This window comes from Notolepis coatsorum (genome assembly GCF_963971535.1).
Source record: "Notolepis coatsorum genome assembly, chromosome: 2".
In the NCBI taxonomy this organism is placed as follows: Eukaryota; Metazoa; Chordata; class Actinopteri; order Aulopiformes; family Paralepididae; genus Notolepis; species Notolepis coatsorum.
Window position 1 is genome coordinate 187,462,293 of NC_140166.1, and position 25,342 is coordinate 187,487,634.

General features: G+C 45.0%; 1 protein-coding gene across 1 annotated transcript in view; it reads left to right on the forward strand.

Annotated features, from left to right (window-relative positions):
• notch2 (notch receptor 2) overlaps nucleotides 1-25,342 on the forward strand; it is a gene marked incomplete at its 5' end in the record, with an annotated part of 58,143 nt that overhangs the window by 28,998 nt on the left and 3,803 nt on the right. The window contains 16 exons of the mRNA XM_084308427.1: nucleotides 1-155; nucleotides 1,360-1,561; nucleotides 3,051-3,204; nucleotides 4,006-4,190; nucleotides 5,543-5,675; nucleotides 6,909-7,160; nucleotides 12,084-12,196; nucleotides 14,361-14,761; nucleotides 15,037-15,378; nucleotides 16,281-16,423; nucleotides 19,278-19,482; nucleotides 19,930-20,017; nucleotides 20,295-20,445; nucleotides 20,982-21,301; nucleotides 22,342-22,489; nucleotides 24,578-24,675. The exon at nucleotides 1-155 is cut by the window's left edge and continues 74 nt beyond it. Of these exons, the coding sequence (XP_084164553.1) occupies nucleotides 1-155; nucleotides 1,360-1,561; nucleotides 3,051-3,204; nucleotides 4,006-4,190; nucleotides 5,543-5,675; nucleotides 6,909-7,160; nucleotides 12,084-12,196; nucleotides 14,361-14,761; nucleotides 15,037-15,378; nucleotides 16,281-16,423; nucleotides 19,278-19,482; nucleotides 19,930-20,017; nucleotides 20,295-20,445; nucleotides 20,982-21,301; nucleotides 22,342-22,489; nucleotides 24,578-24,675 (3,090 nt within the window). The remainder of the gene's footprint in view (nucleotides 156-1,359; nucleotides 1,562-3,050; nucleotides 3,205-4,005; nucleotides 4,191-5,542; nucleotides 5,676-6,908; nucleotides 7,161-12,083; nucleotides 12,197-14,360; nucleotides 14,762-15,036; nucleotides 15,379-16,280; nucleotides 16,424-19,277; nucleotides 19,483-19,929; nucleotides 20,018-20,294; nucleotides 20,446-20,981; nucleotides 21,302-22,341; nucleotides 22,490-24,577; nucleotides 24,676-25,342) is intronic.

Here is a 25,342-nt window from a genome sequence, read left to right on the forward strand (position 1 = left end):
GGGGACCGGTGTGAGATGGAGGTGGATGAATGTGCCAGCCAGCCCTGTCGGAACGGGGCCGTCTGCCGGGACTACGTCAACAGCTTTGTATGCGAGTGCCGGCCAGGCTTCGACGGAATCCTCTGTGAACACAACATCCCAGAATGCACTGAGAGGTACTGTAGGTTGTTGATTGAATATGTAACCCATAAAAAAAGGACATTGATTGATATTGTATTTGATTCATTTATTTTATTTTCAGTGGGATATAAAAAATATACGCTTTGCATCAATGCCCTTTTCACCTATTGATCATTTGGAAATGTTTCATTTGGACATTTGAGCTGCGCTCGCTGCTAGGTTCAGCGCACATCTGACGAGAAAGCTAAATGGGCAGGGTTTTAAATGGACAGCATTTATATAGCACTTTTATCCAAAGTGTGTTACAACCTGTGCCCCACATTCACCCATTCACACACCGATGGCAGAGGCAACCATGCAAGGTGCCCACCTGCTCACCGGGAGCAGTTAGGTGTTAAGTGTCTTGCTCAAGGACACTTTGACGCGGTGCCGGGAGGAGCTGGAATCAAATCGGGAACCTTCCGATTACCAGAAAACCGTTCTACCTCCTGAGCCACTGTCACCCCCCGCAGGGTGTAGAGTAGAACGATAGATAATAACACAATCTACATTGCATTATTTAAACATGACAACATTGTGCATTTGGTTTGAAATGTGTTTGTAGAAATCAGGGAATTGCAATAGTGGCAGTATCAGCCTTCCTCCTAGCTGCCCTTCATTTCTATTTGGGGTCGTCACAGTTGAATAACCTAGTTGGTTACCTGGTAGGTTAAGCCACCGTTCGACGCAGTTTCTATCTATCCCACCGTGTCTGTGTAAAATCTTGTACACGTTACTCTGTGGATGTCATTTGTTGTCGTCCGACGGCCGTATCCTGGCAACACAGAGGCTGCTAGCCTATTGGTAGAGCGCAAGACACGTGACAGAACTCGCACCAATTACACCAAATATAACTACGCGACGACCAAGTATCCGTTTGCAAGGAAAGATCTAGTCCCAACTTAAAAATTATAATTGCGGAAAACCCGGTGGATTCTAAATGGAGAACCTTTTATTCCTAAATCTACACCAATAGATCTTTCACCCAGAGTAAAAATGGCGTAGTCCCCCGAGGTGGGAACGGGATGAAACGATAACAGGCTTCACCTTATGGCCTATAAGGAGCTAGAATGGTATATCGCCTCCCTGTGGTTGCCCACTTGTATTTCCACCCACTTGAAAAACTGCAAATGATTATGTTTAGCTACGTGACCCAAAGTTATTGTCCCCACTGTCCCTCACTCCCGTCTCTTCCTCCAGCTCCTGTCTGAATAACGGGACGTGTATCGACGACATCAACACCTTCTCTTGCCGCTGTCGTCCTGGTTTCTACGGGACCTTCTGCCAGTATGAGCAGAACGAGTGCGAGTCCCAGCCCTGTAAGAACGGAGGCACCTGCAACGACGGCCTGGGGTCCTACCGCTGCACCTGTTCTGTGGGGTACAATGGACAGAACTGCCAGGTAGTGTGTGTGTGTGTGGCTGTGTGTCACTGTGTGTGTGGCTGTGTGTCACTGTGTGTGGCTGTGTGTCACTGTGTGTGTGTGTGGCTGTGTGTCACTGTGTGTGTGGCTGTGTGTCACTGTGTGTGTGTGTGTGGCTGTGTGTCACTGTGTGTGTGTGTGTGTGTGTCACTGTGTGTGTCACTGTGTGTGTGTGTCACTGTGTGTGTGTGTGGCTGTGTGTCACTGTGTGTGTGTGTGTGTGTGTGTGGCTGTGTGTCACTGTGTGTGTGTGTGTGTGTGTGTGTGTGTGTGTGTGTGTGTGTGTGTGTGTGTGTGTGTGTGTGTGTGTGTGTCACTGTGTGTGTGTCACTGTGTGTGTGTCACTGTGTATGTAGCTGTGTGTCACTGTGTGTGTGTGGCTGTGTGTCACTGTGTGTGTGTGTGTGTGTGTGTGTGTGTGTCACTGTGTGTGTGTCACTGTGTGTGTGGCTGTGTGTCACTGTGTGTGTGTGGCTGTGTGTCACTGTGTGTGTGTGTGTGTCACTGTGTGTGTCACTGTGTGTGTCACTGTGTGTGTCACTGTGTGTGTGGCTGTGTGTCACTGTGTGTGTGTGTGTCACTGTGTGTGTCACTGTGTGTGTCACTGTGTGTGTCACTGTGTGTGTCACTGTGTGTGTGGCTGTGTGTCACTGTGTGTGTGTGGCTGTGTGTCACTGTGTGTGTGTGGCTGTGTGTCACTGTGTGTGTGTGTGTGTGTGTGTGTGTGTGTGTGTGTGTGTGTGTGTGTGTGTGTGTGTGTGTGTGTGTGTGTGTGTGTGGCTATGTGTCACTGTGTTTGTATGTGTACTCAGAGGGATAGTCCACATCTGATTTGTCACAAACTGGGAATCCTTTGTTAACCCTTTCACTGCCACACGACAAAGGGTTAACCCTTGCACAACCATACTACAGAAGGTTAACCCTTCCACTACCACACTAGTAGTGGAAGGGTTAACCTTCTGTAGTGTGGTAGTGAAAGGGTTAATCTAAGACACACCCGTTTTTCAGATAATTTAGAAGCAGAATTGCTAGTTGAATCAATCAGGGGGCATGAAGAATGATAATGCTAATGATAAAATGCTTGTTAATTAACATTCACGCTTCATGCCTCCCACAGACTTCCACTAGCATGTTTAGCATGATGCTGCTAACAAATGCTCACGTTTTCCTGCTAATCTCAAACCAAAACACTGGTGTAAGTGCTCTATGGATGGACTGAAAGTCCCAGTTTGTGACAAATCAGCTCCTTAGAAATGCGGAACATCCATTTTAACCCGTTCACTGCCGCACTACCAAACGGTTAACCCTTTCACTGCGACAATACACAGAAGGCGACCGTCGGTTGTGTGATAGTAAAGGGTTAACCTTCTGTCGCGTGGCAGTGAAAGGGTTAATACCATGGGGGGATGAAGGGCAGATAAGATGTGCTACCATTTGCAAACTAACAACCCCACTCTCCTGTGTGCAGAACTTTGTGAACCTGTGCAGTCAGGTGCGCTGTCTGAACGGCGGGCTGTGCTCCCAGACCGAGACCTCGTGGACCTGCCACTGTACCGACGGATGGACGGGACTCTACTGTGACGTCCCCAACATGTCCTGTCAGGCCTACGCCGCTGGGGAAGGTGAGGAGGAAGTGCTGGCGATACTACTGAACTGATGGACCTACAGTATCTCAAACCCCATCGCTCTTTTCTCCACCATCATAATCACAACTCCCTAGTTTGTCTGAGGAAAGCAACGGTTGTGATTCGAGCATGAAAAGAAACGAGGGCAGAGTTTGAGATAGGTCAATTAACTAGGGATGTCCGATATTATCGGCCTACCGATATTATCGGCCGATATTGGCATTAAAATGTGATATCGGTAGGCCGGCCTATCGGTTAAAAAAAAATACATTTTTACATTTATTTAACCTTTATTTACCCAGGCAAGCAAGTAAGAACAAATTCTGATTTCTGATTTTATTTATTGTCAAAAGTATGCATAATGTTAATGTTAATTACCTGAAATTATTCCGTTTTTGGGGGGGGGGGGGGGGGGGGGGGGGGGGCATATATCGGTATCGGTTGATAACGGTATCGGAAATTAAGAGTTGGACAATATCGGTATATCGGTATCTGTAAAAAAGCCAATATCGAACATCCCTACAATTAACCCTTTGAGGTGTTTGAATTCGGAGTACATTTCTGTCACAGCGACCGATGCTCATTGAAAGCTGTAGAGTTCGAGAGGTTCAAGGTAGAATTCTGAGGAAATACTCGAAAAATGCAACATTGAGCAATATTGTTCCAAAACTGAATTGTGGTTAATTTACCCGATGAAGCGTCACCTTTTAGCCTCTTCAAGTATAGGGAGCTGTGATCCAGTGTGCAGATGTTCTTTAGCCTCTTCATTGTGTGCGTGTGTTTGTTTCTGTTACCCAGGTCTACGGGTGGAGATGGTGTGTAAGAACGCAGGCCGGTGTATGAACGTGGGGAACACCCACCAGTGTCAGTGCCAGCCAGGATACACAGGCAGCTACTGTGACGAGATGGTGGACGAGTGTCAGTCAAACCCCTGCCGCAATGGAGCCGCCTGCATGGACTACCAGGGCACCTATGAATGCATAGTAAGGGAAATCTGTCAGTGTGTTTGTTTGTGTGTTTGTTTGTTTGTTTGTTTGTGTGTTTGTGTGGGGGGTGGGCTATGCAATTCTCATTTGTATTGGAGTGAATAGGGTACCAGCCACTGTGGCCACTTTCACTACCACACTACAGAAGGTTAACCTTTCACTACCACACTACAGAAGGTTAACCTTTCACTACCACACTACAGAAGGTTAACCTTTCACTACCACACTACAGAAGGTTAACCTTTCACTACCACACTACAGAAGGTTAACCTTTCACTACCACACTACAGAAGGTTAACCTTTCACTACCACACTACAGAAGGTTAACCTTTCACTACCACACTACAGAAGATTAACCTTTCACTACCACACTACAGAAGGTTAACCTTTCACTACCACACTACAGAAGGTTAACCTTTCACTACCACACTATAGAAGGTTAACCTTCTGTAGTGTCACAGTGAAAGGGTTAACCCTTTCGTAGTGGTAGTGAAAGGGTTAAGCTGAAAAAACACTGCCCAGACTGCCACTTAAAATCGGTTAAAATGGGTCCCACAGTTTTTTTTTTATCTACTTTTTCTCCCCATTTTCAATTTTTCTCCCATCTCAATTTCGTATATCCAATTCTACCCTCCCCTGTCTCGAACGTTGTTAGACCATGCCTCCCACTGGTCGGCTGCAATGTGGACGAAGCCTTGCATCACGTGTCCTCTCCGGTACACGAGGAGGCAGCCGTCGCATCTTTTCACCTGCACAGCGCGATCTCTCATTGGCGAGGAGTAACGCGTGGGAGGCTCACGCTGCCCCCGATACTTCCTGATTCTGCTGTACAGGCGCACCAACCGACCTGTAGGAGTCGCTGTCCACAACGTCCGATCCCCACCCACCGGCTTTCCCACCCCCTAATACTGCCAATTGTATTAGTATGAACGACCAGCCAAGCCGGAAGCAACGCAGAGAGCTGGGCTCGAACCCAGCATCTCCTGCGTTAGTGGCGAGCGCCTTGCCCACTGCGCCACTTAGCCGCCCTGGGTCCCACTGGTTATAAGGAGTTTGGGACTGTCTGCCTTATCAGTGCCCTGTAGCCAATCCACTGTAGCTGAATCACCATTGGCGTTCGGTGAGCTCTGCCTAGAAGCTAGCTAGCTTGCAAGCTTCTCACATAGGCTGAAGACATATCCTGAGCATGATGTGTCCACGGTTGGCGTGAGTGCAATCTGCTCAGATGAGTGCCTGATTGTCCGTCTTTCCTACCTGACTCCAAGGTGAACAGTGGTGAGCAGTCTGAACGGTGCGTTTTAGCTGTAGCACAGTCACCTGACATTCTCCTCTCCCCTCTCTCCCTCCAGTGTAAGCCAGGTTACCAGGGGGTGAACTGTCAGTATGATGTGGATGAATGCCACTCCAAACCTTGTCTCCATGGAGGCACCTGTATCAACCTCATCAACCGCTTTACCTGCTCCTGCCCACCCGGAACACACGGTAAGATCCCTTATTATCGGTCAATGGTAAGATCCCTTATTATCGGACAACTGTAAGATCCCTTATTATCGGTCAACTGTAAGATCCCTTATTATCGGTCAACTGTAAGATCCCTTATTATCGGACAACTGTAAGATCCCTTATTATCGGTCAACTGTAAGATCCCTTATTATCGGACAACTGTAAGATCCCTTATTATCGGTCAACTGTAAGATCCCTTATTATCGGACAACGGTAAGATCCCTTATTATCGGACAACTGTAAGATCCCTTATTATTGGACAACTGTAAGATCCCTTATTACCGGTCAGTGGTAAGATCCCTTATTATCGGTCAACGGTAAGATCCCTTATTATCGGTCAACTGTAAGATCCCTTATTATCGGTCAACGGTAAGATCCCTTATTATCGGTCAACGGTAAGATCCCTTATTATCGGACAACTGTAAGATCCCTTATTATCGGACAACTGTAAGATCCCTTATTATCGGACAACTGTAAGATCCCTTATTATCGGTCAACTGTAAGATCCCTTATTATCGGTCAACTGTAAGATCCCTTATTATCGGACAACTGTAAGATCCCTTATTATCGGTCAACTGTAAGATCCCTTATTATCGGACAACTGTAAGATCCCTTATTATCGGTCAACTGTAAGATCCCTTATTATCGGACAACGGTAAGATCCCTTATTATCGGACAACTGTAAGATCCCTTATTATTGGACAACTGTAAGATCCCTTATTACCGGTCAACGGTAAGATCCCTTATTATCGGTCAACGGTAAGATCCCTTATTATCGGTCAACTGTAAGATCCCTTATTATCGGTCAACGGTAAGATCCCTTATTATCGGTCAACGGTAAGATCCCTTATTATCGGACAACTGTAAGATCCCTTATTATCGGACAACTGTAAGATCCCTTATTATCGGGGGAGCTCCAGTAGCTCACCACGTACCGCGAGCGCTATTTCAGCGCCGTGGACAACCGTGCTCGTCACGGATCTGGGGCTTAGCGAGTTCGAATCCCGACTGCAGCCGTGCCTTTCCCAGAGTGTCTTCCCCCCCATCTGAACCCTTTCAGCCTGTTTCTGTCGGTCATCCTTGACCAGTATAAATGTGATAAACACATAAAAGAGCCAGGGGAATGGCCAAAGTTTAAAAAAATAAATAAAAAAATCCCTTATTATCAGACAACTGTAAGATCCCTTTGTCTCTTCTCTCTCGTCTCTGTAGGGCTACAGTGTGAGGTGAACATGGATGACTGTGCCCCCAAGCCGGGCTCCTGGGGTCCTCGCTGCCTGCATGGGGGCCAGTGTGTGGACGGGGTGGGGCGCTACAGCTGCTCCTGCCCTGCAGGCTTCGCAGGAGAACACTGTGAGGGGGACATCAACGAGTGTCTGTCAGCACCCTGCCACTCTCCTGGCAGCCTCGACTGTGTGCAACTGGCCAACGACTACCAGTGCCGCTGTCGCCTTGGATACACAGGTATACATAATACACCTCCTGTTGCCTAGGATACACAGGAATACATAATACACCTGCTGTTGCCTAGGTCCTAGGATACACAGATATACATGATACACCTGCTGTTGAGGGGGGATGACAGCACTCTATCTGGTCTAAATAACAATCAGAAACACCTGATTTACCAAATAATTAAGCAATAATACACGAGGAGCCGTGGGATGTCATGAATATTGCCATGGCTGTGATGCGCCCGCAGCCACAAGAGCGAAGCTCGAGTGGCGTAGGCATCACAGCCGTGGTGGCAATATTCATGACATCCCACAGGCTTCCGAGTATATTATTGCTTTTATACAGCAGGTTGTGTCGGGAAAATATAGGATGAATACAGACAATTCTAGGGTCTTTTATATCGATTTCAGTGAACTTGGCATATATTGATTGATATTTTGGATTTTTGTGTCTTACATACAGATGCCCAGCCCATATGGGCTTACAAGACACATAAACAATAAGTATATAGTATACTTAATGTAACTGAGGGGTTACAAAACCCTGACTGTATTAAAGATTGTGATATATTAAACCACTGCTAGTTATGTACTTTAATTACTGGCCAAACAGTACATCATATATTGATGGTGAACACTCACAAGAACACGGCATTGACACAGAAATACTATTGGAGGGTAATTTATTATTATTAGGCAACGTTAGGTTACAGATTGAGAATTAGGGTCGCGCTTGTATGGCGAAGAATATACGTAAAGTCAGTCAAGAGCATAAGTCACTAAGGATAGTAGGAATACTATGATGGGTCTAAGCTGACGCCACCTGTTGTATAGTAGCAATTATATAGGGCAACAACGGTACCAACTGGAGACAATGGGTAGAGGAATGTTCGGGTACTCCGTCTGAGTCAACGAGGAATAAAGAGGCTCCAGGTACAGGAGTCGGTGCTTGTACTCCCTTGATCAGCAGACAAAAGCAATAGTTGTAATCCAAGATGCTCGACAGCATTGACGACAGCTAACCAGCCCCTTCCACGAGGCAGGCCCGAGTGGTAATCCTCACGAGGTTAAATCCCAAACGACAGTGGAAATCAACGGTGCTCTTCTCCGGTAGTCACGGTCCCAAAGCAATATAATCCAACCAGGAATGGTTCTGCAATCGCCGGTGCCAATTCTCCTGGGTACATGTCCAACGGTTCTCGCCTAGGACTCCTCGGGTGTGGGCAACGTATTTAGGCCACACAGCCTGGATGAGTGCACTAGCTAAAGACACGACGAACCGATGGGTAATGCTACACACGGAAGAACTGTGGCCGCACGATATACAATAAATGATCGACTATTACTTCACATTAGATTAAGTTGAACTCAACGTTACTGCATTAAACTCTGACACTTTAACATTCTATTCGCACGCGGTTCTCAATGCTCTATTTAGATGCAAGGTTGCTCACTTCACTGCACGTTGACTCGTGGTGAAGGGTTTGAACTAGTTACTGCTGTTTACACCTGCGCCGTATTTATACTTAAGTGAATATCTAGTCCCAACCTCAGTTCTTGTCTCGTATTACTACGCAGACTCTGGGCATGTTCTGACATGCCCGGAGTTGTCTTTGAACTTGCCGTTGGGGGCTTGCGCGTAGGCGCCTGGGGCGCTGTCCAATAGGAGAGCGAATATTACTCTGGTCTGTACGCAGGTAAAGGGATATTCCGTGTATATATATAAATAATATACAAGGTATATCAAACGATACATATATATATTCAGTTTAATCTGGCCCTTCACAACACTTAACAATAAGTATATAGACCAAGATGGCCACAAAAAAGAAAACAAAAGAAAACATAACAAGCTGTAAACAATGTACTTCAAAGAAACAAGAGGAATTCATATAAAACTATAGGATATAATGTGTTTTGTCTCAAATGCCATGCTTTCTCCAAAAATCCTGCAAAACTGAAAATCTCCTCCACAAAAAAACAACTCTCAGACTACCAAAACAAATCCGGATTTACAAATTGAACTTTCTTAAATAAAACCCTCCTCAAGTCGGTGTACAAGGGGCAGTGAAAAACAAAATGAAATTCATCCTCCACCACTCCCAGATCACAGAGAACACACAACCGCTCCTCCTCAGGTGTACCTTGGAATCTACCCACTTCCACAGCCAATGGCAGGGTGCCAGACCTTAATTGGGCACACAGAGACGCAGACACAGGGCGCACCCCGTCTTCTCTTTAAATGTAACATTACATAAGGTAACATTACAGTAAAAGAATCTTCTTTAATTTCAACATATTTTCTAAGTTTAGGTTTCTTCAATTTTTTTACGTTCTTCTCCACCTTCCATTTATCCTGATGGATTGTTGATCATTTTGGTTTAATTATACTAACCTTACACTGCAGATTATTCATAGAAATCATACTTAAATCAGCAGAAGAAAAAATCATGGACATCTCTCATCTCCAGGGATGACCGTGTGCTCTGTCCCAGTTAAATATATTTTTAGTCACCCTGTCATCTGGCAGCTGGACCAGGCGGTTCCATAACCTAACCATTTCACATTTTTGCTTGACCAAACATGAGTCCCAACCCATGTCCCCTTCTATAGCCCCTTTTGCTGTATATTTATGGACTCCCAAGAAGTATCTCATGGCACGGTTCTGGATAGCATTACATTCAGGTGCATCATCAAAACCCCATACTCCAGCAACATAAAATAAAACAGAACCAACCATTGAATCATATCGTTGTGTAAATGTTGAAAACCCAAGGTCAGTGCACACTTTCATTTTACTCAACACACCCCCTAGCGCCATGGAAAAATTTTTCCTAAAGATGTCTTGTTGCTATGGAATTTCAATTTGAGTAGGCTATCAACAAGCTTGGCAACGCAAACGAATGACGTATTAGTCTAATGCAGTGGTTCCCAAACTGTGGTGCGTGCACCCCTTGCGGTGTGCGAGAGCCCTCTTGGGGGTGCGTGACATGAAAAGGCTAATGGCTGTGCTATGGTGTTATTTTACTAATAAATATAACTAATATACAGTATTTCAAATGGGGATTTTCACTGTGTAAATCATGAAATTTACTAAACTTTTAAATTAAAAACGTACGTTTTAATAATAATAATTTAAAAAAAGATGTATCCAAAATGCACTTTACTTCCTGCGACTGGGACCGGTGCGCTATTATTGTGGCAGCGTATTATGCTCATGTGTTTCCCTACACTTCATGCGTTCTAGGAGGGAAACAAAGTTGTCATGGGTAAACCTGTAAAAAGCCTAATAACAGAACACCTCAACCAACTCGCTGAGCAGCTACGGACATATTTCCCACCTATGGAATGCATCTCAGACGTGGATTCAACAATTTTTTTTAGTTTTTTGGCCAATCTGGTTCTGAGTCTATGCATGTAATTCTCATTTTGTTCTTTCGTGTGGTGAAGTATTTTATTTTGTTTGTCATACTTTGGTATGTGTTCTTATTGGATTAAACCTGATGCCTTTAGTGCGCCTATTAATAGACTGTGTTGTCTTTTTTATGTTGGGCATTGGGGGGTGCGTCAGCTAGGTCGGGAGGTGACGGGGGGTGCATGGCCAAAAAAGTTTGGGAACCGCTGGTCTAATGCAAGCGAAAGTCGGAAAAAGTCATCAGCACCTCCGACAGTTCTGGGAGTTGGGCCAGTTCAATGCCCAGGCCGTCGACTTCGTGGTGTTGAAGGATTAATTGCGGCTTTTCTCCAGTGCGTACAGCTCATCTTTCGTTGGATTGGCATGTTTAATAATGCTATTTTTATGAATACGGTTAGATGTAGGCCCGTCCTCTATATCTATCCACTCGTTTATAGTTAACGGGGACGTTAAATCAAACGTAACGTTGTCCGTGGAGTAGGTCATGTTGACAGTTTCCATTTGATGAATGCCACTTTCTACAACATTCAAAAGCCAGCGCAGCGGTATATTCATGGTGATTTAACCGTGAGTGTATCATGAATATACTTACGGTTTAGAACGCTCTGTATACCTGTTGTATAAAAAGTAATGTTCTGGAATGTTAGCATGGTAACAACGATGCACAGACATTCAACACATCACAAGTTTCACATTATGTCAGACACATTAACATCACTGAAACCATGTTTTTTTTTTTAGAGTTTAGAGTACCATTAACGTCACTGAAATCAAGTATTTTAGAGTACCATTAACACTGAAATCATGTTTTTTAGAGTACCATTATTATCACTGAAACCATGTTTATTTAAAGGGGAACTATTTTACTATTTCTTTCACTATTTGGGCACTTTTACACAATTCCTGTGAGTCTATGGAACACCTCTGTAATATATATATTTTTTTTATTCATTGTTTTGTATTTCTAATCAAGTCCTCAAAAACAGCATTTTTCTACCTCAAGATCTCGAGCCGTTTTGAGCCTGGGCTCCAACCACTGTGTGCAGCTCATTCTGCACGTCTCCATTAACATGCAGCGGTGTCTTTCTGACATCACATATCGCGCACATTTTCAAATGACTCAGTTCAGTGAGGGTGAATATTGTGAGAGGAGAATTGGAAGAATGCGCCAATATGAGAATTTTGAGACATAGATCATATTAATTAATATAAGTTCACATAGCTAGGAAACAATGCTAAACACTCAAAAAGGCCATTTATAAGATAGTTCCCCTTTAAATTTTTATTACCATTATCATCAATTAAACCATGTTTTTTTTTGTTTAGAGTCCCATTAACATCACTGAAACCAGGTTTTTTAGAATTTAGAGGAGTACCAATAACATCACTGCAATTGTGTTTTAAGTGTAGAGTACCATTAACATCACTGAAACCATGTTTTCTAGAGTTACGGTACCATTAACCCTGAAACCATGTTTTGTAAATACGTCTCCTGCTGGTCCATGTGCTGTTCCCCAGGCCGTCACTGTGAGTCCATGGTGGATCTGTGCCTGTCTAAGCCCTGCCATAACGCGGGCATCTGCTCCATGAACATGAGCTCTGGTCATGGATACACCTGCTCCTGTCTTCCTGTAAGTCTCTCTCTCTTCCTGTCTACCACGTCCTGTCTGTGCTCATATTTTGACATGCTCTCAGGCTCCCTTCACTCCTCCTCCCACCAGCTTGCTGTTCTGCGCGACTCTGGTCAATATAAAAGGGCAGGGGAGGCTGATGTCACTTCTAAATAACAGCTTCTATGCTTTTCTCTCTTGTTGCTTTTGTTTGTTAAACTATTAAATTGTTATTGGCAGTTTTTGGCAGGATTTTATGTGTCTTGGTTATTTAGCCATAAATGCTTTGTTTTTCCAACCACTAACCCCCTCTACCCCCTCCTCTTATTCTCCTGCTTGCTTCAGAGGGACAAACACCATAGCTCAGGTATGCTACACGAGTAGCAGTTTTGGGGGAGGATGCTAGATTTACACATGTACATGAATAGTCAGCTGCAAGACTATGCCTGTACTATACTGTCCTGTTAGTCCTCACACAGGTGTTTAGCCGTGTAGTTTCTACTTCCTAAATATGTGTCCACTCTATCAGTAAGTTACCCCTCCCTCTAAAGCAGGGGTTCTCAAACTTTTTTATACCACAACCCCATTTTATTTAGGAATCTTTTTCGGCAACCCCACACTTAATGTATCACATAATTTCAACATGGAATTAAGGAATATCAAAATAAAAGCACACGTTGTTGAATTTGATCATGCATATTTATTAGAACATTTTATTCCAGCACTATGTTATTAATACACATTTATAAAACGAGGCATATTTAGCCAAAATATGTTGCCAAAACATACATATTTAAAAGAAAATGTTGCCACTGACCCCACTTTGGGTTGTGGCCCGTAGTTTGAGAACCACTGCTCCAAACTCTGTCCACTCTATCAGTAAGTTACCCCTCCCTCTAAAGTCTCTGTCCACTCTATCAGTAAGTTACCCCTCCCTCTAAAGTCTGTGTCCACTCTATCAGTAAGTTACCCCTCCCTTTAAACTCTGTATCCACTCTATCAGTAAGTTACCCCTCCCTCTAAAGTCTGTGTCCACTCTATCAGTAAGTTACCCCTCCCTCTAAACTCTATGTCCACTCTATCAGTAAGTTACCCCTCCCTCTAAAGTCTGTATCCACTCTATCAGTAAGTTACCCCTCCCTCCAAAGTCTGTGTCCACTCTATCAGTAAGTTACCCCTCCCTCTAAAGTCTGTGTCCACTCTATCAGTAAGTTACCCCTCCCTCTAAACTCTGTGTCCACTCTATCAGTAAGTTACCCCTCCCTCTAAACTCTATGTCCACTCTATCAGTAAGTTACCCCTCCCTCTAAAGTCTGTGTCCACTCTATCAGTAAGTTACCCCTCCCTCTAAAGTCTGTGTCCACTCTATCAGTAAGTTACCCCGCCCTCTAAAGTCTGTGTCCACTCTATCAGTAAGTTACCCCTCCCTCTAAAGTCTGTCCACTCTATCAGTAAGTTACCCCTCCCTCTAAAGTCTGTGTCCACTCTATCAGTAAGTTACCCCTCCCTCTAAAGTCTGTGTCCACTCTATCAGTAAGTTACCCCTCCCTCTAAACTCTGTGTCCACTCTATCAGTAAGTTACCCCTCCCTCTAAACTCTATGTCCACTCTATCAGTAAGTTACCCCTCCCTCTAAAGTCTGTGTCCACTCTATCAGTAAGTTACCCCTCCCTCTAAAGTATGTATCCACTCTATCAGTAAGTTACCCCTCCCTCTAAAGTCTGTGTCCACTCTATCAGTAAGTTACCCCTCCCTCTAAACTCTATGTCCACTCTATCAGTAAGTTACCCCTCCCTCTAAACTCTGTGTCCACTCTATCAGTAAGTTACCCCTCCCTCTAAAGTCTGTGTCCACTCTATCAGTAAGTTACCCCTCCCTCTAAACTCTATGTCCACTCTATCAGTAAGTTACCCCTCCCTCTAAACTCTGTGTCCACTCTATCAGTAAGTTACCCCTCCCTCTAAAGTCTGTATCCACTCTATCAGTAAGTTACCCCGCCTTCTAAAGTCTGTGTCCACTCTATCAGTAAGTTACCCCTCCCTCTAAAGTCTGTGTCCACTCTATCAGTAAGTTACCCCTCCCTCTAAAGTCTGTGTCCACTCTATCAGTAAGTAGGCCTACTTCTAAATTCTGACTTCCATGATATCACTGTATTTCACCACATCACTGTGGCCTCTGTTCCTAGGGCTATGCTGGGTTTAACTGTGGCAGTTTCCAGGGCTGCCAAAGCCGACCCTGCCAGAACGGTGGAACCTGCATCAAAGACCTCCACAGCCCGCTCCAGTACAGCTGCCGCTGCCTCCCGCCCTTCGCAGGACGACACTGCGAGATCGTGCCGTCCCCGGCCTGCCAGTACCTGGAGTGTGAGCAGCGGTCAGGGGATAAAGTGTGCGACCCTCAGTGTAACAACCATGAATGTCAGTGGGACGGAGGCGACTGCTCGCTCCACTGGGAGAGGCCCTGGGTTAACTGCACTGCCAGCGTGCCCTGCTGGGAGCTCTTCAGGAACGGCCGCTGTGACAAGGAGTGCGACAACTCCGGCTGCCTCTTCGACAGCTTTGAGTGTCAGGAGACCTCCTCCTGCAAGTACGTAAATTATTATTATTCTTTGAAATAAATAATAATAATAGAAGTCATTGAGTTTGGATTTTGTGTGTGAGCTTACTTTGAATATGTACATTTGTGATTTCTTTTCTTTTTGTAAGTCCACACAAGTGTGTTTTTGATTTGTTGTAAACAAAGACCGAAAATAAACTATTCATTCATTCATTCATTCATTCTGCTGTAGCAGATTTAGGAACCTGCCATTGGAAGCCACTGTACTGAGTCAAACGCTCGTGCCTTTCCTTCCATGTCACCAGGTACGACAGGTACTGTGCGGACCACTACGGGAACGGTATCTGTGACCAGAGCTGCTACACCGAGGCCTGCGGCTGGGACGGCCTGGACTGCTCCGGAGACACCCCGCCCAAGATGGCGGACGGGACCCTGGTGATCGTGGTGCGGCTGCAGCCCGACGAGCTGCTGGGGGACATGAGGGGCTTCCTGCGCTCCCTGGGAAACCTGCTGCACACCAACCTGAGGGTGAAGCTGGACGCCAACAAGAAGCCCATGGTCTACCCGTACTATGGCCTGGAGGAGGAGATGGGGGAGCTGGTGGAGAGGCGCAGGGGCAAACGGGAGCTGGAGAAGGAGGTTATCGGGTAAGGACAGGACGAGGGAGGAAGCTATATGCAGGACAATTTCCAGGTCTTAATTAATAAAGTATGGGTGCGGCTGGGTAGTGCAGTGGACTAAGCACTCACCTACCACCGCAGAGACTCTGGGATCGAATCCAGCTGTCAGTCGTCCCTACTAACACAATTGGCAGTGTTAGCGGGTGGGTAGCCGGTGGGGTGTGTGTCCTGGTCGTTGTAAACTGCGACTCCTACTGGTCGGTCGGGGCGCCTGTTTAGCAGGGAGGGGGATCTGGGGGAAATAGCGTGAACCTCTGCACGCATTACGTTCCCCCAGTGAAACTCCTCGCTGTCAGGTGAAAAGAAGCGGCTGGGGACTCCACATGTATCGGAGGAGGCATGTGGTAGTTCTACACCCTCCCCAGGCCGACAGTGGGGCAATGCGGGCAACGACCAGGAAGGGAATTGGCATAACGACTAAATTGGGATGGGTGAAAAATACAGAAAAAGCCCAAAAATAAATAGAATAAAAAGAAGTATGGAATGACATAAACCATGGTCTCTTAACAGCTACGGTTGAAGTGCCCTTCAGCAAGGCACTTAACCACCAATTGCTCCAGTGGAGGTGCTCAGTGACCGACAGTAGAAGGTTGTACTCTCAGGTGTGAGTGTGTGTGGGATTGTGCAGCAGGGCATTGCTGAGAAGGAGCATAAATAATGTTTTAGAAATACTAATAGTCTTTTATACAACTAAGTGTTAGCAATATCATCCTATAGTCAAATGTGTAAAACAATGAACAATATGTCTGCAATATCTTGACTAACTGAAGTGTACCTTGGTGTGTGTGTGTGTGTGTGTGTGTGTGTGTGTGTGTGTGTGTGTGTGTGTGTGTGTGTGTGTGTGTGTGTGCGTGTGTTTCTATCTGCAGCTCTAAGGTGTACCTGGAGATCGATAACCGTGAGTGTGCCCATAGTTCAGTGGACTGTTTCCTCAAGACGGAGCAGGCTGCCTCCTTCATCGCAGCTGAACACCTGAAGGCGGAGCTGCCCTACCCTGTGGAGTCTGTTGACAGTAAGTAGTGTTCAACCCTAAAGTGGAGTCTGTTGACAGTAAGTAGTGTTCAACCCTAAAGTGGAGTCTGTTGACAGTAAGTAGTGTTCAACCCTAACTGTGGAGTCTGTTGACAGTAAGTAGTGTTCAACCCTAAAGTGGAGTCTGTTGACAGTAAGTAGTGTTCAACCCTAAAGTGGAGTCTGTTGACAGTAAGTAGTGTTCAACCCTAACTGTGGAGTCTGTTGACAGTAAGTAGTGTTCAACCCTAACAGCCCTGTGGAGTCTGTTGACAGTAAGTAGTGTTCAACCCTACCCTGTGGAGTCTGTTGACAGTAAGTAGTGTTCAACCCTAACCCTGTGGAGTCTGTTGACAGTAAGTAGTGTTCAACCCTAACCCTGTGGAGTCTGTTGACAGTAAGTAGTGTTCAACCCTAACCCTGTGGAGTCTGTTGACAGTAAGTAGTGTTCAACCCTGTGGAGTCTGTTGACAGTAAGTAGTGTTCAACCCTAACCCTGTGGAGTCTGTTGACAGTAAGTAGTGTTCAACCTCACACCGCCTCAAGGTTCCGTTGTGGAAGGAATGATGGAATATGTGCATTTAGACGTTTCCATTTACAGACATACATTAAATTGTTGTAATAGGTATGTCCTTTCATAGCCAATTAGCAGATAATTTGATTACGAGGGTCTGTGTGAGTCAAGACATTTTTAGTGAATGACTCATTCACTGCATCCCAGCAACTATATTTTAGTGGTTATTATGGGGTATTTTTTCTGTTCCCTTGGAGGAGGACAATGTAGAACAGGCAGGCATGTTTACAGTTTTGTCAAATAAATGGAAAATAAATCAAATGTATCTGCAAAACATTAAGTGAGGAAGTGTCTCTCTATTATATCACCATACAGTGTTAAGTGAGGAAGTGTCTCTATCACATACAGTGTTAAGTGAGGAAGTGTCTCTATCACATACAGTGTTAAGTGAGGAAGTGTCTCTATATCACATACAGTGTTAAGTGAGGAAGTGTCTCTATATCACATACAGTGTTAAGTGAGGAAGTGTAGGAATCCTTTGGAATTTTCCATCGCAGGGACCTAAGGGAACTCAATTAACTCATTGACTGCCACACTGTTTTTCCATCTTTACTCCCTGGCGCCAGTGTTATTGACCATTTTCACGATGTTTGCGGACCCATAGTATATTCTATATTATAGCTATGGAGACAATAGTATGGCTCATTTGACAGGCACTATTTATACTCCAACAGGGATGAAACAGTTTATTTCTACATACCTTCGTTTGTGCGCTATGAAACCTATATTATTGCCAAGTCAAAGGTAAACACGACCATATGTTTCTTCACAAAGCCATCGGGGGGGGGGGGTCGTTTTCCGATGCTGCGATCATTACAAAAGCATGTTTTATGATGGGGTTCGGTAAAATAGGCGTAAAATAGACGTTACCTTTGTCAGGAGGTACTCCACTCTCGCTCCAAGTGTCTTGGATCAGAACAGGATCGATACATATAACGTTAGGTGGCCCTCATCTGTTGTCTTCTTCTTCTATAGTCTGCTCGGGCCAGACTATACCATGGAGCCGAATAGGTTTCCTCATCGGCCGGTTTGACTATAGTATTTTTATGATTTACCAGAAGTGCTGAGTCCAACATAGTCTGGTGAAAACGCACCTTATCATCCATAATCATCATCCATATCATCCATTTTGTCTTCTTGTTCATAATATCCAATAGTTCGCTCTAGGCGATCACCATTGTCGAACGTTAGTTGGCTGTAGTCTCACTGCTGCTCGCTCCCTAGTGCTTTGGGGCGGCCCCACACTAAACTGGCCCATGCAGTTCAAAAGGTAGGCGATACTGCCACCTGTCAGGATTCGATCGTCATTCCAATTATAACGTAGCCAGAGGTCCCAGGCACACTCACAAAGGCCTGCGCGAGTGTTTAGAATAATAATAATGGAAAAAAAGGAAAAGGGAACGAAAAACGAGATATCTCGTTATTGGCGCTCAAGCGTTGGCTCTCAGAAATGAGATATCTCGTTTTTGGCGCTCAATGAGTTTTTTTTTTTTTTTATTATTATCTTTTTTTCCCCTCCTTTTTCAGATTTTTCTCCCATCCCACTGTTAGTCGTTATGCCAATTCCCAACCCCCTTCCTGGTTGTTGCGCACTTTCCCCTACTGTTGGTCCGAGAGGCCGGAGACTGTCACATGCTTTCCTCCAACGCATGTGCAGCCAGCCGGCAGCCAGCCTGGCCACGCAGATTCTCACTGGGAGAGTGTAACGTGTGGGAGGCCGCACTACCTCTCTCCAGATCCTACCCTCGCTGAGCAGGTTCCCCGACCGAACTGTAGGGGTCGCTGTCCACAACGCCCAGGACCCACCCGCCAGCTTTCCCCACCCCCTAATACTGCCAATTGTATTAGTGTGAACGGCCAGCCAAGCTGGTGACAACACCGGGAGCTGGATTCGAACACGCGAACCCAGCGTCTCCAGCGTTGTTGACGAACGCAATCTCCGCTACGCCACCTGACCGCCCTTGGCGCTCAATGAGTTAAGGGACATTATTTTAACTGTGATCACGAAGATTTCATCATAGGAACTTGTCCTTTGTGCTCTAGTATAGTTAACTATTATTGAGACACTGGAATGTCTGATTGAGAGACCCTTTTCATACATCAGCAGACTAATTTGCCTAATCTTTGTGGATCTTCAGACTGCAGTGGAAACGCAGACAACTGTGGGCTGAACAAACCGCTTAATTCATTGAAAAGCAGTTCCTGGGACTAAAAGTTCCTGGATAGTTTGGGTCGAAGTACGGCTATAGTGAGATGTATCCTTTGCACCCCCTCCATCCAGGTGACCGGAGTCCAGCTCCAGGTCCAAACTACCTGCTGTACCTGGTGGGCGTGGCAGCAGTCATCATCCTTCTCATCCTGGTGCTGGGGATGCTGGCAGCCAAGAGGAAGCGTAAAAATGGCATCCTCTGGCTCCCCGATGGCTTCATGGCCAAAAAGGACGACAAAAGGAGAGAGCCTGTGGGACAGGATGACTTTGGCATGAAGTGAGTGGATCTACAGACAAAGGAATTCTGTTACGGTTAAGGTTACATTTGTCATTTTAGATGCAATTGTTACCATCTGGATCACGGCAGGGACACATTATCTGGCAAGTCTAGACGGTCCAATGTTGGGCTTTTAATGGCGTAGTGATCGAATGAGCGAGAAGGCATCCTAAGTAGTCCGTATAAGCCCTTCCCTCAGGGAAGCGACAGTTGTGATTGGAGGATCAAGAAAAGGGGGCGTGTTTGAGATAGGTCAATTGCATTTTCATATTGAATGTGGACAAGGACATGCATCAATATGATCTCATATCATTAGATGCTTATAAAAAGCGTCATCGTAGCATTAGATCGTAGATCCCTTTGGAAACACCAAAGAGAAGTAGAGTCCTTCACATTAGAGAATCATGGTGGACTACAACCCAAGCGGCTGTTTCTCTCTCCCACCAGGAACTTCAAGACCCAGGATGGATCCATAATTGATGGAGGCCAGAGCCAGAGATGGCTGGAGGACGAGGTCCCACCCAAAAAACCAAGGGTGAGAAGTAGGGGTGATTGACCCAGAGTAGTCTCATGATAAATCATGATATATAGCTTATTTTGGTTTAAATATCAGGCTATTAATAATACTGTTAATAAAAAGCTGAAAATGACTCATGTGCTTTCACATCAATCAGCCTTATTGTATGTGGATAAATTACCCTGTTAGATTACCTTTGTGATTGAAGGATCAAGAAAAGAGGGCTGGGTTTGAGATAGGTCAATAGCTATTTTTTGTGTGTAACGCATAACCCCAACCCCCCCCCCCCTCCCAGACTGAAGACAAGCCCCTGCTGCCCTTGGCTGTGGAGGGAGGAGTGGACCGCAGGGAGTGGACCGTGCAGCACCACAAAGCTGCTGACATTACCCTCACGCCCCCCCAGGCCGACCTGGACGCAGGTCTGGATGTCAACGTCAAGGGACCAGGTGTGTGTGGAGACTGATTGAGTTTATATTATATTATAGTATATATATTAGGGATGTCCGATATTATTGGCCGATATTGGCATTAAAATGTGATATCGGAAAATATCGGTATCGGTTTTCAAAAAATATATATATTTTTTTACATTTATAATAACCTTTATTTACCCAAGAGGATGCTCCTTGTGTGAATAACACATTTTAATCTTATTTCCATTGTAGTCCATAGAGACCTCTTGATATTTGCTGTCTGGTCCTCTACTAGTCTACTGTATAAAGCTCAAGATTTTCATGTTTTTAAATATATTCACTACACACCACTGGTGCTCATACCCGGGGACATGGTCTCTACTGCGGGTACTCATTATGTTGCCTAGTGGTCCCTTAACTAGTTAGCTGACATAGACAATAGTCTGTTTTATATTAGTTTTAATGTTGATCTGCAAGTTAATATAATATTATAGTCAATGTTCACATAGTCACCTTCATCTACATAGAAACCACGTTTGAACACTTTTTCCTTCCATCTCCTCTTCCAGACGGCTTCACCCCGCTAATGCTGGCCTCGCTGCGGAACGGCGGAGGCCCCGACTGCGGCCTGCACGGCGAGGAGGAGGAGGAGAGTGGAGGGGACGAGCCGGGACCCAGCGTCATCTGCGACCTCATCGCCCAGGGAGCCACGCTCATGGCCCAGACGGACCGCACCGGAGAGACGGCGCTCCACCTGGCCGCCCGCTACGCCCGGGCCGACGCTGCCAAGAGACTGTTGGACGCGGGAGCCGACGCCAACGCTCACGACAACATGGGAAGAACTCCACTGCACGCTGCTGTAGCGGCCGACGCCCAGGGGGTCTTCCAGGTTAGAGAGAGCGACCGCGAGCAGATATGCACTTGAATGAATGAATGGATGGATGAATTAATGAATGGATGAATGACTGAATGGATGGATGGATGAATGGATGGATGAATGAATGGATGCATGAATAAATTACCGTATTTTTCTTTTTTTTTATCTACTTTTTCTCCCCATTTTCTATTTTTCTCCTATCCCAATTTCGTATTATCCAATTCTACCCTCCCCTGTCTCGAACGTTGTTAGACCATGCCTCCCACTGGTCGGCTGCAATGTGGACCAAGCCTTGCATCACGTGTCCCCTCCGGTACACGAGGAGGCAGCTGTCGCATCTTTTCACCTGTACAGCGCAATCTCTCAGCAGCGAGGAGTAACGCGTGGGAGGCTCACGCTGCCCCCGTTGCTTCCTGATTCTGCTGTACAGGCGCACCAACCGACCTGTAGGAGTCGCTGTCCACAAAGTCCGATCCCCACCCACCGGCTTTCCCACCCCCTAATACTGCCAATTGTATTAGTATGAACGACCAGCCAAGCCGGAAGCAACGCCGAGAGCTGGGCTCGAACCCAGCATCTCCTGTGTTAGTGGCGAGCGCCTTGCCCACTGCGCCACTTAGCCGCCCAAATTACCATATTTATATAGCACCTTTCTAGTCATAGGGGGGAAAAAAGTGCTTTACAATATAGAAGCACCAATGTGTGGCACCCAACCTTGGTGACGCGGGCCATGGCTGCCATTCAGGTGCCAGCGCACAAACAATGGCTGAAAAGCTTGGGAGACAATTGACTAGTATTGATATAAGCCACTGAAGGACAGCAATCTGACCTGACTTGACTTGAAATCCAATGCCATCGATAATACAATGCAATGAGTCGTACTTGGAGATGGACAGTGCTACGCAAACACTCGTCACCTTAAGGTTCTACACTGACTTTACTGTTGTCTTGTTGACCTTTTGACGGCAAGAGCTAATAATTTACACTGGATTTGTGGAATTGACATCTGGTATACATTTTCATTACTCAATGTCATCTCCCCTTTTCTCAAGATACTGATCCGTAACCGCGCAACAGAACTGGATGCCCGCATGAACGATGGCACCAGCCCTCTGATCCTGGCCGCCCGGCTGGCGGTGGAGGGCATGGTGGAGGAGTTGGTACACTGCCACGCCGACATCAACGCTGTAGATGACCACGGTTAGTCTTTTTATTTATCCCTTTGCTCTCCTGTTGTTGTTGTTTACTTAGTCATGCAATACAAATGCAAGCAGGCAAGAATAATAGGAATAGTAGAATTAACAACGGGAGACTGCAATTCGAAACTGGCCCCTGTAAATGTCCAAACCCAACCCCCTCCAATGTACAGTTTCCCCCACCCCGCCTACCCAACCCCCACTCCACCCACCCAACCATCTCCAATGTACAGTTTCCCCCACCCCGCCTACCCAACCCCCACTCCACCCACCCAACCACCTCCAATGTACAGTTTCCCACAGAAGACTGATCCATGGCCTCGTGGTGCACGTAGAACAGTCACTGCAATCTTGGGCAAGACCCCGAGACATCCACCACCTTGGTCAGCACTACGAGACAACGACTCAGAGAGAGGGGGGGGGGGGGGGGGGTGGGGTTGGGACAGGGGTTAGAGAGTTCCCATGTTTGTAGTGGGCGGAGATGGAGCAAAAAATACATTTGAGTCGAGAGAGAGCAGTAAGTCATTTGTGACTTGTGTAAGGCTCTAAAGCCAGATTGAAAAGATTAATTAAGATTATTGTTTGATAGATGGTCAGTGAGTTGCGTTGCGACAATCCGTTCTAATATTTTGGATAGGAACGGAAGATTGGAGATGGGTCTGTAATTTCAAGATTAGAGGGTCGAGGTTCGGTTTTTTATGTAGTGGTTTAATGACGGCTGATTTAAAGGCCAGGGGCACCACGCCAGTAGACAAGGAGGTGTTGAAGATATTGAGTAGGGCAGGGCCTAGAGTTGGGAAGAGTTTTTTAATGAGAGTTGCTGGAAGAGGGTCAAACAGACAGGTTGAGGGTTTAGCCGCACCAACCAATTTAGAGAGGGCACTAAGTGAGACGTTTTCAAGGCAGCATAGCGTATGGCTGGATTCAAAGTCAGGGGGAAAGCCCTGACTCCAATGTACAGTTCCTCCCCCCCCAAATGTATATACTCTCTTTTTAGACTCCTTTTGGACACATAAACAGTACTGGTATGTCATAAATGTCTAGATACAACAGTACTGTCTACCTGTATGTCATGTATGTCATATATGTTATGATTAATTGAAAATGGGGGACCCTGATGTAAACAAGACGAAAGTCTTTCTCTGGTCTGCATCCCCTTAACAATTGTGTGTATTGAGCTGTACTGTATTGTACCCATTCTGCAATCTGTTAATAAAGTTTTCAATCAATCAATCAATCAAAAACAAAGTCTGTCTGAAGAGAAGTCGGTTCACTCTGCCGCCATCTTGATAACAGCAACGTAACAAGACCTGACCCCTATCCCTTTGAATGGGAAGTCATCCATATCTAAGAATCTGTCATACATATCATTGTATTTAAAGTCACTGGTAAATTGCTGACAACTCAGAATGGTTAATTTGGTCAATTCTGTGATAGAAAAAAATATATATTTTTACTTAGACCAGCTTCTATGCATTCGCCATCCAGGAGCAAAGAGTCTTTAGTTACCATGGCAACCACTCACTACTTTTGGCAAATATCTGTCTTCATTTTATACATACAATAAAACTCACCTCAAAATGCAGTACATTGTAATTTTACTCAACATAAAAATCACATCACATTTAATTGTTTTCTCTGAATATGTTGCCGCCATCTTTAGTTTTACAGATTTCTCCATTCAAAACTCCAGCAGTGCTCCATCTCCTCATTATATATGCTCTGTTATGAATAGTTAGTAGTTATAATAATAATAATAATAATAATAATAATAATAATAATAATAAATACTATTATTATTATTATTATTATTAGTATGGAGTATAGTATGCTTGCTAACGATTTAGTGCACTTGGCTTATGTACTGTAGGTCAACATTTTTAAACAGCATTTGATTCATCATTTGCACGTCATGTCATAGTGTTTTCTTTATACCAACCATAACAGTGATGACATGCAAACCTGGAGTAGCAGTCAAATGTCTCTGGAATGTTTACTGAATGTTCTGTCTGCTGTTGAACCGTAGGAATGTCAGTCTAGCTGACACGCATCTTTGTCTTTCCCTCCTCTATCCATTCATCCATCCCACCAGGCAAGTCTGCTCTCCACTGGGCTGCAGCAGTGAATAACGTTGAGGCCACTCTGGTGCTGTTGAAGAACGGAGCCAATCGGGACATGCAAGACAACAAGGTAGCTTTTAAGATCTTTGTTCCCTTTTTTTTCATCTCTTGTTATTTACTTGATATGCTAATTATGACAGCTATTGTATTAAAAAAAGTTAATAAAAGAATATTAAATATAATACTGTACTGTCTTTTACTAGTAATGCACTCTGCTACTAAGGATTCTACCTTGCCTATATTACTACCTACTATGCTCATATGTCTATACTACTATGCACTCAAGACTGTTCAACACTGTTTGATGAAAAATGTTACTTACCCTTAGCTGCCAGAGTTGTAACCTTCCTGCTGACTTGTTGTACAGAACTTGTAAGTCGCCTTGGATAAAAGCATCAGCTAAATGATTAAATGTAAATGTAAATTGTAGATAAACCAGATAATGGCAGGGTTCGCACAAGGTCCTTGAAGTGCTTAAAGTGCTTGATTTTTTACAAAAAAAAGTCAAAGCCTGGAATTCCTTGAAAACAGCCATTTCTTTTAACAAGGTGCTTAAAAAGTCCTTGGAATTCAAATCAACCATTCGCATTGAAAGTTTTGTTCACCCATGATAAATAATGTCTGAAGATTTTACAATTTTTTTTTCCTAAAGTGTAACTAATTGTCGGAAATTGGTTTTAAGCCATAAATATTGGATCAGATTTATTTTCCAATAAAAAAAACACATTCAAAAGTTA